The following is an 18,345-nucleotide window of genomic DNA, read 5'->3' as shown; positions in this document are numbered from 1 at the left end:
AGAATCCGATAATTGTAAGATTTTTCTCAAGATGGTGCCTATTACTGAACCAAGTAGCACAAATACGGCTTAAGAAATAATTTTTTTCCTTCACATTCATAAGATTATTATCGTATTACTCTACTCTGTTTTAGAATTTCTTTACAATTGTGATAATGCAGCGCTTCTTGAAACTGACAGAGATGTTTAACCACATTGGATAATCAAGTATGTTACTATTTACTGTCCTTTCCACTAACTATGTAATAGAAGTTCCACACAACTTTTAAAATTTTACCTGAATCGAATCGAAGAATTATTCACACCATAAAATATATGCAATTTCGCGCTCATGGTAATGTCTTTATACATTTATAAAATTTTCAAATTTATTTAGCCTTCTTGAATATATTTTTGAATTTTTTAGTAATTTAGTGTATCTACATGATTCAAATATGTAACATTGTAGCTTATGGAGTAATAGTTTTGAATGTGATTCTTCCTCTTGAAAAAGAAATTGCAAAATAGACCAAATGTGAAAATACCCCAAAACTATTTCAAAAGAAACTGAAATTCTTTTTTCTTTTTGCAGTAAAGACCCAAAGTGAATTATGTAAAAGATGAGGGTGGCAAATTTGTATTCCAGGTCAGTCTAGTAGTTACGAAGAGAAACAAGCGATATTGCACGTAAACATTGTATTGCCACGTGGTAGTTAAGGAAAATAAAAAAGAGGTCTGGTAGTTTCTAGGCTCACCTTCTAACTTCCAGACTTCTCTGTTTCGTTAACACAAGTACCGCTCTCCTCTCCCACTTATCTGCGTATTTACTTGAACACACTTGAAACTGTACTGTATTTCGCCGAACAGATCTAAAGGAATTCTCTTTTCTGCTCTCGGAAATTATTTCTTGTTTAAGGTATGCTTGCGTGTCTCTATTGAGCTACTTTTCTTCTCTTCGATTTTCATTTTTTTTTTTTTTTTGGCTGTTCAAAATTTATTTTTGTAGATTTATTCTTGTGGCATTGTGTGCGTACTTGCTATTCCATTGAGAATTTGTGTTGTGGTTTTCGGTTGTATGCGTTTGATGGAACGCACGTCCTTTTTTCGTGATTGAGTTGCTTCGGAAAATTAACTGGCTTTGTTATTGATCCTTATGTTCTGTTTTCGGAGTCCAATTTTTATTTGGTTTTACTTAACATAAGTAAATCAGTTGGTCTGATAGTATGCTTGCGGAGCCAGTAAATCTAAGGGGAATTCAAAAGTTTGTTTTCATCCTATTTAGGCATTTAACTTTGCAATTCCCTTTATTCCATGTGGCTCCAGCGTAGGCACATAGTGAAGGGTCGTTAGTTGAACCTCCTCCTTTGGAAAAAGTATACTGCTTATGTAAAAATTTATAATGTGTGTATGGTTGTGTCTATAGGTCAAAAATTACTTCTTATACATATATATTAAAACCTAGAGTCACTGTCCTCAATTTTGTTTCTCCTGTTTTTCTCTAGATAAATTTCATGGTATGGCAAATTTTACTAATAAATGATTCCTCACATTCTGTTTTTTTTATTTCAGTTCGTTGAAAGACACATAATTAGTTATGAATCCTGAAAAGTTTACTCACAAGACCAATGAGGCACTTGCTGAGGCACATGAACTAGCTATATCAGCAGGGCATGCTCAATTTACCCCCTTACATATGGCACTGGCCTTAATATCCGATCACAACGGTATTTTCCGGCAAGCTATTGTGAATGCTGCTGGTAGTGAAGAAACAGCTAATTCAGTTGAAAGGGTATTCAAACAAGCCATGAAGAAAATCCCTTCTCAAACACCAGCACCTGATCAAATCCCACCTAGCACATCACTGATTAAGGTGCTCCGACGAGCTCAGTCGTTGCAAAAGTCTCGCAGAGACACCCATTTGGCAGTTGATCAGTTGATTTTAGGCCTTCTAGAAGATTCCCAAATTGGTGATCTTTTAAAAGAAGCTGGGATTGGTGCAGCAAGAGTGAAATCAGAAGTAGAGAAACTTAGGGGAAAAGATGGCAAAAAGGTTGAAAGTGCTTCAGGGGACACTAATTTCCAAGCACTTAAGACTTATGGTCGTGATCTTGTTGAACAAGCAGGAAAACTTGATCCTGTGATCGGTAGGGATGAAGAAATTCGAAGAGTAATTCGGATTTTGTCGAGGAGGACGAAGAATAATCCGGTGCTTATTGGTGAGCCTGGTGTTGGTAAAACAGCAGTAGTTGAAGGGCTAGCACAAAGGATTGTTCGAGGCGATGTCCCGAGTAATTTGGCTGATGTTAGACTTATAGCATTGGATATGGGGGCATTAATTGCTGGAGCAAAATATAGAGGTGAATTTGAAGAGAGGTTGAAGGCAGTGTTAAAGGAAGTGGAAGAAGCAGAAGGGAAAGTGATCCTTTTTATTGATGAGATTCACTTGGTTTTAGGTGCTGGTAGGACTGAAGGGTCTATGGATGCTGCCAATTTGTTTAAGCCAATGCTTGCTAGGGGCCAATTAAGGTGCATTGGTGCAACAACTCTCGAGGAGTATAGGAAGTATGTCGAAAAGGATGCTGCGTTCGAAAGGCGTTTCCAGCAGGTATACGTGGCTGAGCCTAGTGTTCCTGACACTATTAGTATCCTTCGTGGGTTGAAGGAGAAGTATGAAGGGCATCATGGTGTCAAAATTCAAGATAGAGCTCTTGTGGTGGCAGCCCAGCTTTCGGCTCGATACATTACAGGTATGTCCTTTTTTGGATTGTCATTGTATTTTATGAATTTTACCTTTGATCTTTAATCGAGTAAAGATGCCACTACAGGAATATAGCAATGTATGTAATGTTGAAATGTGATGTGTCACACGTTTGTATTGTGGTTGTCAAAACATTTCCTAAAATTTTGAGGAGATAGTCCCTTTCCTTTATGTCTATGCAGGATGGATGTGAATCTAGTTTTATACTTAATTTAGCTGAATCACGTCCCATTTGAATGATAAAGTTATTTTCTGCTTCATTGTGCTTTTCAAGGTGATAACCTCTAACCTTTGGTTTGTAGTTTCAGACTTATAAAAGTATGATTGGTGCGTGCTCACCTTAATTGATTGGATGGGATTATGTGTTTGCTCTCTATTAATACGAATTTTCTTTAAAGCTTTTTCTCTCCCTTGCTATGGAGAATTGCTACTGTTGTTTTGCGTATCATTTGCCAGTTTGCCATAATTTTGTGCATATAGGGATTACTAATCTGTGAATTTACGTTCAGGTCGTCATTTGCCAGATAAGGCTATTGACCTAGTTGATGAGGCTTGTGCAAATGTAAGAGTTCAACTTGATAGTCAACCTGAAGAAATTGATAATCTTGAAAGAAAGAGGATTCAGCTAGAAGTTGAACTTCATGCACTTGAGAAGGAAAAGGACAAGGCTAGCAAAGCTCGACTCGTTGAAGTAAGTATACATCCCGGAAATGCTTTGACCTATAATTCTAGAACCTGTGTAGGAAATGTGGACAAATAACGTAATTACTATTTCAGGTGAGAAAAGAACTTGATGATTTGAGGGACAAACTCCAGCCTTTGACGATGAGGTATAAGAAAGAGAAGGAAAGAATTGACGAGCTTCGCAGGCTCAAACAAAAGCGTGATGAACTCACGTATGCTTTACAAGAAGCTGAAAGGAGATATGATCTTGCTAGAGCAGCAGATCTTAGGTATGGGGCTATCCAAGAAGTGGAAGCTGCTATAGCAAATCTCGAGAGTAGCACAGATGAGAGTACAATGTTAACTGAGACTGTTGGACCTGATCAAATCGCGGAAGTAGTCAGTCGGTGGACTGGTATTCCTGTGTCAAGGCTTGGTCAGAATGAGAAAGACAAATTGATTGGTCTTGCTAATAGATTGCACCAAAGAGTGGTTGGGCAGGATGATGCAGTTAGAGCTGTTGCTGAGGCTGTATTAAGGTCTAGAGCTGGGTTGGGAAGGCCACAACAACCAACTGGTTCATTCCTTTTCTTGGGACCAACTGGTGTTGGAAAAACTGAACTTGCTAAGGCTCTCGCTGAGCAGCTCTTTGATGACGACAAGTTGATGGTCAGAATTGACATGTCCGAATACATGGAACAGCATTCTGTTGCCAGGTTGATTGGTGCTCCACCAGGGTAAGGACCCTTTAACTATTGATAGGATAAAAGAACAAATCATACTTTTACGAGTAAACTGTATCTGCCATAATGAGATTGTGGATTGCACCTTTTGTAGAACTCTGTAGCCTCATATTTGTCTAGGTACTTAATAGTTTTACGTCTGAAGTGATGAATGCTGAACATGTTATGTGTGTGCAGTTATGTTGGACATGAGGAAGGAGGACAACTCACTGAAGCTGTGAGGAGGCGCCCTTACAGTGTAGTGCTTTTTGACGAAGTGGAAAAAGCTCATCCCACTGTATTCAATACCTTGCTCCAAGTGCTGGACGATGGACGATTAACAGATGGCCAGGGTCGTACCGTTGATTTTACTAATACAGTCATCATTATGACCTCAAATCTAGGAGCAGAGTATCTCTTGTCAGGATTAATGGGCAAGTGCACCATGGAGAAGGCCCGCGATATGGTCATGCAGGAGGTAAGCTAGAACAGCCTATTTTCTGCTAATTTTCTGAGCATTGTTTCCTAGTTTACATCTTTATTTGAGGAAGGATTGTTCACATATATCTTTTTGTGACAGGTGAGGAAGCAGTTTAAGCCTGAGTTATTGAACCGGCTAGATGAGATTGTAGTGTTTGATCCTTTATCACACGAGCAGTTGAGGCAAGTATGCCGTCACCAACTGAAAGATGTAGCAAGCCGTTTAGCTGAGAGGGGTATCGCCTTGGGCGTTACCGAGGCCGCGTTAGATGTCATACTTGCTCAGAGTTATGACCCTGTAAGTATCACCATCTGGTATTTCAACCTGACATTTCATGGTGATTAGACTAGGGTCTGAGTTGAGATACCAACTATGCAGATTTTTGCATTTATCTTGCTGTGGCGGGTTACACTTGTTTTTTCAGTTGCTAATTTCACTTATTATGGAAAATTATTTGTAGTTACATTTTAGGTGATCTAACATTCTAAAAATTATCTTAGAACCGTTGGCGTATAGAAGCGAAATACTTTTGACAATTGATTGTGCTAACTTTTGTTACAATTACATCACAGGTTTATGGTGCAAGACCTATTAGAAGGTGGTTGGAGAAAAAAGTGGTAACTGAGTTATCCAAGATGCTCGTGAAAGAGGAGATTGATGAGAATTCTACCGTCTACGTCGATGCTGCATCCAGTGGGAAAGATCTAAGCTACCGAGTGGAGAAAAATGGAGGGCTTGTCAATGCTGCCACTGGGAAAAAATCTGATATATTGATTCAGCTCCCTAATGGAGTGAGGAGTGATGCTGCTCAAGCAGTGAAAAAGATGAAGATTGAAGAAATAGTAGACGAATGATGAAATGGAAGACTAAAGAGGCCGTAAAATCACTGGGTTAAAATGAAGAGAAGAATAGTTCACTCAACTCTTTGTGATGGAGTCCAATAACATTCTCAGGAAGTGAATGTACATGATCACAGATTTTTGTTGAATGTACGGTGTGAATGTCTGGGAGATGTATTCCCAATGTTTCTGAAAAATTTATCCTTTTCTCTTGCTGTTTTTCTTCGTCCACGTTTTGATTTTGGAGCGGTGTCGTTTAAGTAGTGGAGTGAAGTGTTAAATGTCAAAAGTTGAAGAGGGCTTGTGTTGAAAATGTATGTTGGAGTGATGTAAAGGTGAATTCATGATTCGTGTCAATGAGTCAAATTTTATGGCATATACATATTTGTAGTTTGTTTGCACATGTAATTTGTAGAGCCCTGAGGCATATTATTGAAGTATATTTGTAGTTTGTTTGCACATGTAATTTGTAGAGCCGTGAGGCATATTATTGAAGTATACGAATAATCAGGTTGTATTTATATCAGAAAAATTATATAAAATTTATATAATTTTTATATATTAATATATATATATATATATATATATATATATATATATATATATATAATATAAATTTTATATATTTTTTGGCTATTATTTTTACAGCGGCTATACAATGTCATTTTCTCATTGAAAACTGGCACAGAAGGGGATATTTTTAAGGTTAAAATTTTTGAAGATATTATCAAAAAATGAGAAATTAAAGTGATAATTTGAGTTATCCAATAAAAAGAGAGGAAATGTTTTGCTTCAGAAGATTTGCTTCATGAATCAGAGTTGGGTAACACTGTTAGTTTTTTAATACATTGTGTCAGCGAGATTAAAGATGTTTCACTTTAGCATATTTAAGGGACTAAATATGCTCAGGACTATATTTAAGGGATTAAAATAGACCTACCCTAAAAAAATAAGGGATAATATTAGCCAAAAATTCTATTTTGATTCAACCAATTAGTGATTATTATTTTTATTATTTTTGGACTAATTGAAGCGATAAAGGACTGGATCTTAGTGTATTGTGGAAGTGATCATCTTTTGGTGTCACTTTCGTATATCAATAGTCTAAGGGGTTGTTTGGTAGGGTTATTCAGATATTAACAATTTTAGGATTATAATTGTAGATTATTATCCCACATCAAATATGGGTTAGTTAATATCAAAATCTAATATATTATTTATATCGGTATTAGTTAATACTCATAATTAAGCATGAAATCATGCAATTTCAAATTCTATCAGGAGATTATATTCATTATTCCGGTAACCAAACCACCCCTAGTGTTTTGAGTTATAACGGTTAATCAAAGTTTAATATATTATTTATACCGGTATTAGTTAATACTCATAATTGCTTCGAATTGAAGGCTACAAGTTGAGAAGGAGCTTGAACGAACGTTGTACTCCTGAATTCTAATCGCTGCAGCTGCCCTGTCTGGCTGTCTCCCGAACATTGTCTGTTTCTAATATGTCACAAAATCAGTTGTAGGTAGACTATGTGGTTGATATTAATTTGAACCTTTTTATATTTCAGACTCCAATAATAAGATGCAGGGAGGGACAAATGATATTTCGTGTTTCTTACCCGGTGGTAGGGGTGCACAAAAAAAAAACGATAAATCGCACAAACCCAATAATTCGAGTCAAACCGAGAAAAAAAAATTTGATTGTGGTTTGGTTTGATTTGATTTAGTGTTGGAAAAACAAAAACCGACCATAATTGATTTGGTTTGGTTTTAACTAAAAAAGTTCAAACCAAACCAAACCAACCCGACATTACATTTATACAATTTTAAAAAATATTTTATGCATATAAATATTTATTGTAATATAATTTATAAATATTTCTTAAACTTGTTCACAATTTTGTATTTAAAAGTATTATTTAAAGTTTGGACTTAATATTCTTGAATGGTCCAATAAATTTTATAGCCCATAAAGGTAAGTCAAACAAAGTTCAAATCAATACTAGTGCTAATAAAGAAAATTCAATTCAACACTAGGAATGATAATAGTGTTGGATATCTATTTTTTAGTTTTGCATTGATTTATAATTAAAATGTATAACCTAGTTTATCTTTTTTTTATGCCTAGTTGTATAATTAATAGTACTTATTAGTTGTATTTATTTTAGCACGACCTATATATTATTTTTAGATTATGTTAATTTTTATTATCGTGTATTAATTAGTAATATTATTTTTGTGCGATTTTATTATCTATGTTATTGTCTTATTGAATATTTTAGTACAATGTTACGACTTATTATCACACCTCCTTTTTCCGGAGGGGATATGAAGTTTTTCCAATTAAAGTGACATTAATCAAAATGAGATTATTTATTTATTCAGAGTCGCCACTTAGAATAATTTATGGTGTTCCAAGTCACCGGTGTATTTTAAATCCCCAAATCGAGGGAATTGACTCTATTTTTACGGTCCGCGAACACAGAAGACCAATAAGGAATTCTGTTAACCCGGGAGAAGGTGTGAGGCACTTTCAAGTTCCGTGATTTTAGCACGGTCGCTCAACTATTAATAATTGGCCTAATTATCTGATTTATTATATGCTTTGAATCAATTGTGTTTATTACCTTCTAAACGCTTTTATTTATTTATTTAACCACTTTTAGTATTTATGGGAGTTTATTTGAACAAGTCGCGATGTCGCGCACTCGTTTGTTTTTGTACATATTGCGAATCGCGCCACATCAAACGCACCCGCGATTTACAACATATTTATTTTTCGATTATTATTTAAAGTTGGGGGTCGAGTCACGCAAGTGTGCACTCGAATTTTAGGTTTACGTATCATGACTATGTCACGGGAACCGTACCTATAGTCACAATAATTTTATTAAGCGCGGTTAAAGCAAACTACGAATGTTCATAAGTTGTTCATTGGTCCTAAAGTTTGAGATCAAATGCAAAGGTTTAAGAATTATGGAAAGGAAAAAAAGAAAGAAGTTATTTCGGAAGAAATAAGCTAGCTAACATGACTCACTTTACAGATGAGCATGGTCCATTTTTGTTTAAACAAATTGTGGTTTTCCTTTCATTACTATTCTCAAAGACATCTATTACCATACAAACAGATTATAGCTGTAAAGAATGAAGCCAATTAACACAAAATAAGTTAACGTAATCAGAGTAATTAAAGAGACAATAGGACTCAATAGATTAGGTAATTGTCCTATCAAATATCAATTTAATATCTCTTAAACTAAGTCCAGAGGAATATTCAAACACACGACCAACAATAAAAAAAAATATCATGCTTCTCAGTATAAACATGTTCAAGAATAATCAGTGAAAAAGGATGGACCAAAATTTCTCCCAGTAACATCCAAATCATTACTACATCAATGTATTTCTAATAAACATAACGGTAATTCATATATTCGCAAAAGACTTTGTTGATAAGATGCTAAAATATTCCATAAAAGTGGAGCAACAGAGAACTAACTCGGCATTCAATAAAACAGAGCAAACCAAAAAAATTAATGGATGAAAAACATGATGTTTGAGCCATTCATGATCAGAGAATGAATTTAAGAGGGGGAAAAATGAACCTTTAATGAGTAGAAACCTTCCTTTATTAAGAAATCAACTGGTGTACAAAGGCGACAAACTCGAAGACCAAACGGGGACACGAACAGGACCAAAATTGGGACTGAGCTACGGCCGGAGAACTCGTCGGCGATCGAAATCGACGTCCCTGAATGGATTCATCCAGTGGCGGAGCCACCTTATAGGAAGGGGTGTATGATACCCCTTCGCGAAAAAAATACACTGTGTAGGTAGGTAAAAAATATATTATATGTATATATATACTATGTATTGACTTCCCTTAATTTTCTGGTATATTTACTTTTATATATATTGACACCCCTTAACCAAAATTCTAGCTCCGCCACTGGATTCATCTCTACTGGGTTTGGATGCACTACAATAAATGTGATTTTTAACCATGAAATTATTACCTACGATAGAAAATTCGTCACTAATTATTCACTTTTTGTGATAAAATTACATTTCGTATTAAAATTCATGAGTCATATACTTTTTGTGACGAAACACAAACTTCGTAGCAAAAATTTTGTCTACTAAAGTTTTCCACCAAAAACATGGGTTGGCGCCAATTATTGAGAAATATTAGCGACAAAAATAAATTATCAGTGACAAATTAATTTCGTCATTGATGCTGCAAAATTTTTGTGACAAACCATCATTTGTCTAAAAAATAGTTAAAGTTTGGATACAAAAAAGTTTCGTCACTAACAATACGTTGTTAAAATAGCAACGAAATAAAATTTGTAGTTAAATCGTACAACTTTTGGCATAAATTTTATATTCATTTGTGACTTTAGCTTTTGTCACTAATAATATACACAGCCAATGATAATATATGTAGGCAATTTGTGATAAAATTATTTGTCTCAACTTTAATTAAAGTTTGGATACGAGAAAAGTTCCGTCACTAAAAAATTTATTGTTAAAATAGTGACAAAATAGAATCTGTAGTTAGTAGGTACGTACATTTTTTAGCCATACAATTTTGTATTTATTGTGACTTCAGTTTTTATCACTAATAATATAAAAAATTAGTGATAATATATATGAGACAATAAGCGGCAATCATTATTTGTCTCAAAATTAGTTAATCCTTGGATACGAAAAAGTTTCGTCACCAAAAATTTATTAGTGAGATAACGAAAAAATAAAATTTTTGATTAAATAATACACACTTTAGCCACAAAACTTTATATTTATTTGTCACTTTAGTTTTCGACACTAATAGGACAAAAATTAGAACTAAAAGCTTTTCATAAAAATGTACAATTTGTAAAAAGAAAAAAAATGTACTTTTGTCAACCATGGATATTTAACTTTTTCTAACTTATAAAAATATATTTTAAAAAGCTATGAAATATACACTAAAATTTCAAATTAAATAGAATAAAGTGTTGAAAATTATATCATAAATCCTAAAAGTTATATATGAAATATGACAATTTTTTATAAAATACCATGATGTATGAATCAACTATAAAGTCATAACAACCCAACTATAAAAATAAAAAATGTGATCTTGAAAAGGAAATGTACTACTATACAACTTAAGAAGTAAATGAATCAAGAGACATTTTATAAACTATTATTGTTTGAGATGCAACAAAATTTCATATAAGTTGAAAAATGAACTTTATTATTATATATAAAAATAAATCACAATTATATAATACAACTCCAACATTGTGTGCTTTCAAAAAATTAACAAAATTAAGAAATAATTCACAGTACTATTATTTTTCTTGAGCTGAGGGACTATCAGAAACATTCTCTCTATCTTTTCAAGGTAGGAGTAGGGTTTTGGTAAACATTATCATCCCAAGACCCTACTTGTAGAATTATACTAGGTTTATTATTGTTCACAATACTATTATTCATCACCAAAAGAGATGATAAATATTGTTTGAAACATCTATATCTATATCTATATATTATTAAAAGGAGTGGAAAAAGCCTCCACATTAAGTCAAGTGGCAACCTCACAATAGGCCACTTGGCAATTTAGGACAAAATTAGTTAAGTTAGGTAATAATTAGTTTGCTTTTTTAGTTTAAATTTTAAAAAATTTAAATTATGCATTATGTGTTGTTAATAATTAGCTAATCTCTTTGATTTAACAAATTTGGAGTTTTAAAATTATTCTAAAATAAAAACGAAAATAAGAAAAATAAAACTGTCAATTCAGATTGAGGAGAAGTTTCTTCCTAATATGGTAGTCTATATGTATAAAATACTACAAATATTTTCTTATATAAAAATTAATTTGATTTCGAATTTAAAGATAAAAATCTATATCTATATATTATTAAAAGGAAAGAAAAAAGCCTCCATATTAAGCTAAGTGGCAACCTCACAATAGGCCACTTGGCAATTTAGGACAAAGTTAGTTAGGTTGGGTAATAATTAATTTTCTTTTTTAGTTTAAATTTTAAAAAATAAATTATGCATTATGTGTTGTTAATAATTAGTTAATCTCTTTGAATTGACAAATTTGGAGTTTTAAAATTGTTCTAAAACAAAAAACGAAAATAAGAAAAAAAAAATGCCAATTCAAATTGGGGAGAAGTTTCTTCCTAATATGGTAGTATATATATATATATATATATATATATATAAAATACTACAAATATTTTCTTATATAGAAAATAATTTAATTTCGAATTTAAAGATAAAAATATTATTTCGAATTTATAGATAGAAATATTTGAGTTGAGATAAAATAAAAGTTCATTTACTTATGACAAATAATGCAAAAATAGCAATAGCAATTATTAAGAATATAGGTAAATTTATGACAAAATAGTAAAATTACTTATCTGTTTATATTTTTAAAAAAATCAAAATTATAATTTGATTTAAATATGATAGTATTTTGATTGTATGTAAAATTAAAAATGAAAAAACTAATCTATAATATTAATAAAATGAGATTTTTTAATAAAATGAGATTTAAAAAATAAGAATATTTATAGATTAAGAAGATATATATCTATGTTATATTAAAAGCAAATTATCATCAAAATATTAAGCCAATTGATAAGTTAATAAAAGTCATATTAGTAAATGTATAGTACTAAGTACTTGCTAATTTAATAAAGAATAAATAAGGAACAAATAATTTATTTAATTACTATATGATATGTATCCTTTGATTTTTGTTATATTTCTGTATACTACAATAAATAATAAAATAACAATTAATATTTATTAAAATAATATAATATATTATATAATAACTTTTAAAGATTTATATTTCTTTCAAATTATTCGCGCATATCACGGATACTAAAATCTATATTTATATATTATTAAAAGAAGAGAAAAACTCCTCCACAATAAGTCAAGCGGCAACCTCACAATAGGTCACTAGGCAATTTAACATAAAGTTAGTTAGGTTAGGTAATAATTAGTTTTCTTTTTGAATTTAAATTTTTAAAAATTTAAATTATGGATTATGTGTTGTTAATAATTAGTTACTCTCTTTGAGTTAACAAATTTGGAATTTTAAAGAAAAATATAGGGAAAAAAAGTTATTCAATGACTATTTAAGTCCTTTTAATTTAATAATAATTTTATTATTAGGTATATCGTATTGACAAATAAGATGACAATTGAAAATTTTAAAGCAATACGATCTAATATGTTCAAACAAACTTGATCACAATTTAATTTTATTATTATTTTTTAATACTGACCACGCATCGTGCGAGTACGACTATTACTGTATCCTTTAAAACATTGTGTTCTACATAAACACATAATCTATTTGTTTTTTTAAATTATAATATTTTATTATATAAAAATTTCTTATTTTTTTATTTTGCTTATTTATTGTTCCACTCTAAACTATCATAAATTCACTTAGTTGGAAGATCATTTATCTTGATGCATGATTCCTATTATATATGGGGTTTAAATATTTTTACAAAAATATAGGGAATAAGGGGAGTATATCGTAATTAAACGATCATAAAGTTTTAGGATTTTCATAGTATATGAAGTATAAGTGTTTGATACCGAAATACAAGGGGGGAGTGATGTATATTTGTTACTGGTTCGTTATATTTGTATAAGATTTTCATAGTATAAGGAGGGTAAGTGTTTGATTTAAAATACAAGAGATATAGTTGCAACTGAGTCATATTACAAAGGTGTGTCTGATTTCTCCTAAGGTTTAATAATTAAAAATATTCTAAGATTATTTTCTAAATATATTTTTAAATTGAAAAAGAAAAGAGGAAAAGTCTTTGAAAATAAATGATACTTTCTTCTATTTTTCATAATGTTAGGTTCAACTAAACAATCTAAGGAATTTTTTAAAAAAAATCTAAGGAACTTTTGATTTTTTAATTTTTTTTTTGCCGTATCTTTTTTTAGAAAACATAATGTTTGATTTTCTTAAAATTAAAAGAATTTTAAAAGGGAATTACATAAAAGTATTGTTCTAAGGCTTCTTGCAAAATATAGAGATTTCGGCCTTAGCGTATAATTTTGAATAGAATTTGAAAAATGATTTTTTAACTTTATGTAGTTCTCTTTTGATTCTTTTACCAATTTAAATTTGTTTTCGTCAAATAAATAGAAATGCATAAGTAAGAATAACTAGCATAACAAAGTGGACGAAATAATCGGCTCATTTTCTTGTTAAGATCCCTAAACTTACGAATATGAAACTGTAGACTGATTTACAGTTTCACATCTCCCGACTTCTCTCTCATGAAAAAGTGGCTCTGTTTCTTCAAAACTCTGCTATCATTGACGGTTTCACGAAAGATCTATAGGTTTGTCTTTCTTCTCTTTTTATTTAAACTCGTTAATCTTCTATGTTTTTCTGTTGATGTCATGTCTTTCCCTATCTTTTTTCTCTGACAAACAAGGTCATGCCTTCACCGATATGAGGCTCTTCAAGCCAAAACATGGGCGAGAGACAGAGCTAAGCAAGAAGAGATCTGTGGCAAACAGAAAAAGAAACTATGCAGTCAAGAATCAAAAGATTTTGAAATTGGGTTGGTTAAAGCAAAAGCTGAGTATTTTTCTTTCAATTGAGAAATGGTGAATGTATTAAGTGTTAGTTGGGGATTTGAGACTGAAATCTTTGTAATATACAGTGTAAATGTCATGTTTTTTACTCCTCTACTCATGTTTTTGTGTATATATTTTTTATCCTCATCTTTGTATTCCCATAATCCCAAATATTGTAACTAATCCTATGAGAAATAAAGATTCTGCATTTTTTAACAATTTGTTCGATAAACATTAAAATTTGCAAAAAATGTATTATATTCAATTATAGAATATTCATTATTATTTATAAATTCTAAATATTAAAATAATCCATTTATCTTAAAAATTACAAATAGTACGAAAACATATATAATCATCGCCAAATACCTTCCAGTCACAAATCGTTACAGTTCTCTAGACAAACAAATTTGTCTTTAATTCTATACATTTAGGGACGAAAACGTTTTTGTGTACAAATGATAATCTTTTTCTTAAAATTTGCATATCTTCGTGACAAAATCACATTTTTCAACTATAAATTAGATACCACTTTAGAGACAATTAGAATTGTCACTAATCAAAATAAAAAAATTAGTGACAAATTTGTTTTGTTGGTATTAAGAATTTATTTAGTGACGAAAGTTATTTTCTACTACAAAAAAGTTGAACTTTTTCTAACAAACAAGTTCGTCATCGATTCAATATATTTGGGGACGAAATAACAAATTTGTCGCTAATGTAACGTCATTTAGCGACGAACCACTAAATCGTCAATGAAAACTTTTAGTGACCTATTTATGGCTATAAAGAATTGACGAAAAACATTTGGTCATAAAAGACATTTAGTGACGAAATAAAGCCTTTTAGTGACAAAAATATTTGTCGCTATAAATCAAATTTGTTGTAGTGACGGTGGTTTCAAGCTGATTTTCGCACTGGTTTGGGGCGTTTTTGCGATGGTATAAGCCTGGTTTTACGTGACTGAAACATGTGCTGTCTCACGACTGTTTTTGCAGCTGTTTCAGCTGCATTTTTTGGCTATTCGGAGCAGATTTTCATGGCCGAAACTGCTGGCTTCGACAATGGTCGATGGATTGATTTTTAATGGTTTTATGGCTGAGTTTTCATGGTGGTTTGGGGTGAATATAGGGACAATTTTAAGCTAGTCTCAGGCTGAAATTAGTGGGAGATTTTACTGTTTTGCCTTCCCCTTTTGTGTGTTCTCTGTTTTCCCCCCTCTGCTCGTCACTCTCTTTTTCCAGACCTTTAGGTCTCGTTTTTTTGTCCTTGAGTGTATTTGAGTGGAAGATATATAGGCTTAGGTATAGAGATTAATTGATGGTCAAGAAAATAAGAATGTGCATGTGCATGTGATTTTGTTACAAAACAAATATGGAAGAATCTTGTTAGGTATCAATTTTGTATTGGTTCTTTTTTCCTTTTTATTTATCAAAATTAAAGATACTATATTAAAACTAAAATTTAGAAAAATATAAGAAACTATTAAGGAAAAAGTTATAAAATTGCTAGTCTTACCAAAATTAGAAGAAAAAATATATTTTTGTGAATTTCTTTTCTTTTGCAAATAAAACACAACTATTATCTAAAATGTGATTCTTTTTGTATGATTTTTAATTTTATCAAATAAACCTACTAAAAAGTGAGATAAATGCTAAAATATCAAGATTAAACTTAACAATTATTTAAACACTAAAAGGTGATAAAAAAAATTAAATATGATAAAAAATTAGGTGCTCACACTCATCTCATATTATTATTTTATTTTCTTGAAAAATACATTATATGGTTGTATCCTACCAGGACTAAAATAAATATTTGGAGTACAAGTTACATATTTTGTGCTATTAAGATTTTATCAGAAAAAAATCCGAAAAAATTGAGAAAAATCGAGAATGAAAAATCCGACTTTATTGGTTTGGTTTGGTTTATAAATTTAAAAACCCGATACCATATGTTTGGTTTGGTAATTAAAAAATTCGAATCAACTCGACCTATATACACCCCTGCCTAGTGCATTCTTAAATAACTTCCGTATGGATTTTACAAATTTTTGCTCCCTTAATCCACGATTCAAGTCAAGTCAATTAAATTGGAACAGAATATTATTTGTTCACTGCGTCTCGGGAATGTGTGACTTAAAAAAATACTATAGGAAGAAGACATGTCGTCATGTCTTAGATTAAAAAGAAACAGACTTCATATTTTGTTTTACAACATAACCCTTGATAAGTTTGAAGCTTTAGCTTTGTATTATCGAGTCTTATGAAAAGAAAATAGGTTGGCCTAACAAGGTGAGTTTGAAATATTAGCAGTTGAGTTTAAAGGTGTTTTTTTCTCCTGAAAAACTACGTACATAGTTGCTCTAAAAATAAGTCGGATTTTTTTTATTTATTATATTAATGTATAATATACAAAAAAATATTCATAATCACTGTATATCTTTTGTATATCGACTAACGAATATAATTATTTTTGGATAACCCACCACATCATAACTTGTCCTTTTTTTCCCGGAATTTGACACTGCATGATAACTTAACTTAATGTATGATATAAAAAAGTGCAACTTATAATTATTGGCATGCACCTTATAACCCAAGTGTTGATTTCGAAAAAACAAAGGTAAGGCCTTCATTAATTTAATTATTTAAATGTCAAATTAATGTTTACGGCCTATAGACTTCACCAAATTAAGTAGCATTTCTACTCTAAAATTAAGTTATACTTCCTAGTGAACATATTAGTAATAGAATATGCAAAATTAACGAGCAAGAACGGTTGCTGCCTGTAAACTAGCCTTTTTATTTCCTTGTCTGCTAGCAGCTGCTTCGTGTTTCATCTGTCACCAAGCAACTCAACCGATTAAAAGAAATCCATTGTCCTTATTGGAAAGGACTTTATTATCAGTATTAATTTTTGAAAGAAAGACAACTTATTAATTTTTGACACTTCAGTATTAATTTTCGAAAGAAATCCAGCGAATACTATTAGCAAAATTAGCTAGCGTTTGGCCATAGATTCTCAAATTTGTTCTGAAAAATCTATTTTGGCTGAAGTTTGGTTTTAAGATGAAAATGTGTTTAGACATCCGTTTTCAAAACATATTTTTTAAATTTATTTTAGAAAAATATGAAACATGACTTATACCCATAAATTTTAAAAATTATCACAAATACCCAACAGTACCATTATCAATAATATTCATTATATTATCGCAAATGAATAATTAACGAGCAAGAACGGCTGCTGCCTATACACTAGCTTTTTTCTTTTCTTGTCTGCTAGCAGCTGCTTCGTGTTTCACGTGTCACCAAGCAACTCAACCGATGAAAAGAAATCCATTGTCCTTATTGGAAAAGAATTTATTATCAGTATTAATTTTTGAATGAAAAACAACTTATTAAAAGGCCCACTTTTCCCATTGATCCAATGGTTACTGTATGCGGTCGAAATCGAGCTCGCCTACGACTTGGTAGATTTAGGTTTGGAACGTGAAAACCAATGAATGAAGATCGACCTCGAGTTCCATTGAGTTAGGACCCGAGGTCGGAACGCCTGCCTTCGACTAGCGGGGAGTCCGATGTCGACCTTAGCCTCGAATGAGCTTGGAGAGACATTGTTGAGATAATTAACAGAAGACCAAAATATCTGTGACCGGTCGGATATTGCGGCGGAAATCTCGGCACGTATCAATAAGGAACCAACAATCAGCAAATTAAGAGATTTTTTACCTTCTATAGAATTGTACCTAAAGTAATACTCCTCTACTATATAAATGGGGTCTGATAATTCATTGAAGACACTCTAACTCGCATTCCAAAGCAATATATTATTATTTTTAGTTCTTATTATCCTCTTGTGATTCTGTTCTGATATCAATAAAAGCATTTTTGGCTCGAGGTCGGCTAACCTTCTAAGGCTAAGACTGTTCAACCTGTGTGGTTTGCATTTACTTTCTCATTGTTTATTTCAATTTCAATTTGATTTATCATTTTGTATCAAGCTAGATAACGTATCCTTAAAACCATGTACAAATCTAATTATTATCCGATTTTGAGGGTAAACAGTTTGGCTCCCACCGTGTGGCTAAGAATAATAGTGGTTATTTGATACAAATCTCCATAACACACACTACTTTACGCTTGCTCTTTGAAGTGTCTCTGATTGCAGGTTAAAACACAAAATGTCGAACTCTCAATCAGCACCCCTACATGATGATAACGAGTCTGGTTACCACGGTGAAAATAACAACGTAGCACCCGGTAAC

At 31.6% G+C, this 18,345-nt stretch overlaps 1 protein-coding gene and 1 long non-coding RNA gene across 2 annotated transcripts; both read left to right on the top strand.

Moving 5' to 3' along the window:
• The first annotated feature begins 732 nt into the window (after window positions 1–732).
• On the top strand, window positions 733–5,901 carry LOC104093244 (chaperone protein ClpB1). Its single transcript, XM_009598970.4, has 7 exons — window positions 733–895; window positions 1,549–2,726; window positions 3,247–3,428; window positions 3,515–4,137; window positions 4,321–4,600; window positions 4,703–4,900; window positions 5,176–5,901. Exons 2-7 carry the CDS (start codon window positions 1,574–1,576, stop codon window positions 5,455–5,457), a joined length of 2,718 nt encoding a protein of 905 aa, XP_009597265.1. The 5' UTR covers window positions 733–895; window positions 1,549–1,573; the 3' UTR covers window positions 5,458–5,901.
• Window positions 5,902–13,451: 7,550 nt separating this feature from the next.
• LOC104093245 (uncharacterized) lies at window positions 13,452–14,294 on the top strand. Its single transcript, XR_685608.3, has 2 exons — window positions 13,452–13,834; window positions 13,931–14,294. It is a non-coding gene; the product is annotated as an uncharacterized lncRNA (long non-coding RNA).
• Window positions 14,295–18,345: the final 4,051 nt, after the last annotated feature.

Source organism: Nicotiana tomentosiformis, chromosome 3 (assembly GCF_000390325.3).
Source record: "Nicotiana tomentosiformis chromosome 3, ASM39032v3, whole genome shotgun sequence".
NCBI classification, from domain to species: domain Eukaryota; kingdom Viridiplantae; phylum Streptophyta; class Magnoliopsida; order Solanales; family Solanaceae; genus Nicotiana; species Nicotiana tomentosiformis.
The sequence above is the reverse complement of the archived record's forward strand: the minus strand, read 5'-3'. Positions and strand labels throughout refer to the sequence as shown.

Excerpts from the sequence above, each read along its gene's own strand:
- LOC104093244 (XM_009598970.4), top strand. The coding sequence starts at position 1,574 with ATGAATCCTGAAAAGTTTACTCACAAGACCAATGAGGCACTTGCTGAG. Across the intron at positions 4,601-4,702 it reads GCGATATGGTCATGCAGGAG|GTGAGGAAGCAGTTTAAGCC; the intron begins GTAAGCTAGAAC and ends TTTTTGTGACAG. Across the intron at positions 4,901-5,175 it reads TTGCTCAGAGTTATGACCCT|GTTTATGGTGCAAGACCTAT; the intron begins GTAAGTATCACC and ends ATTACATCACAG.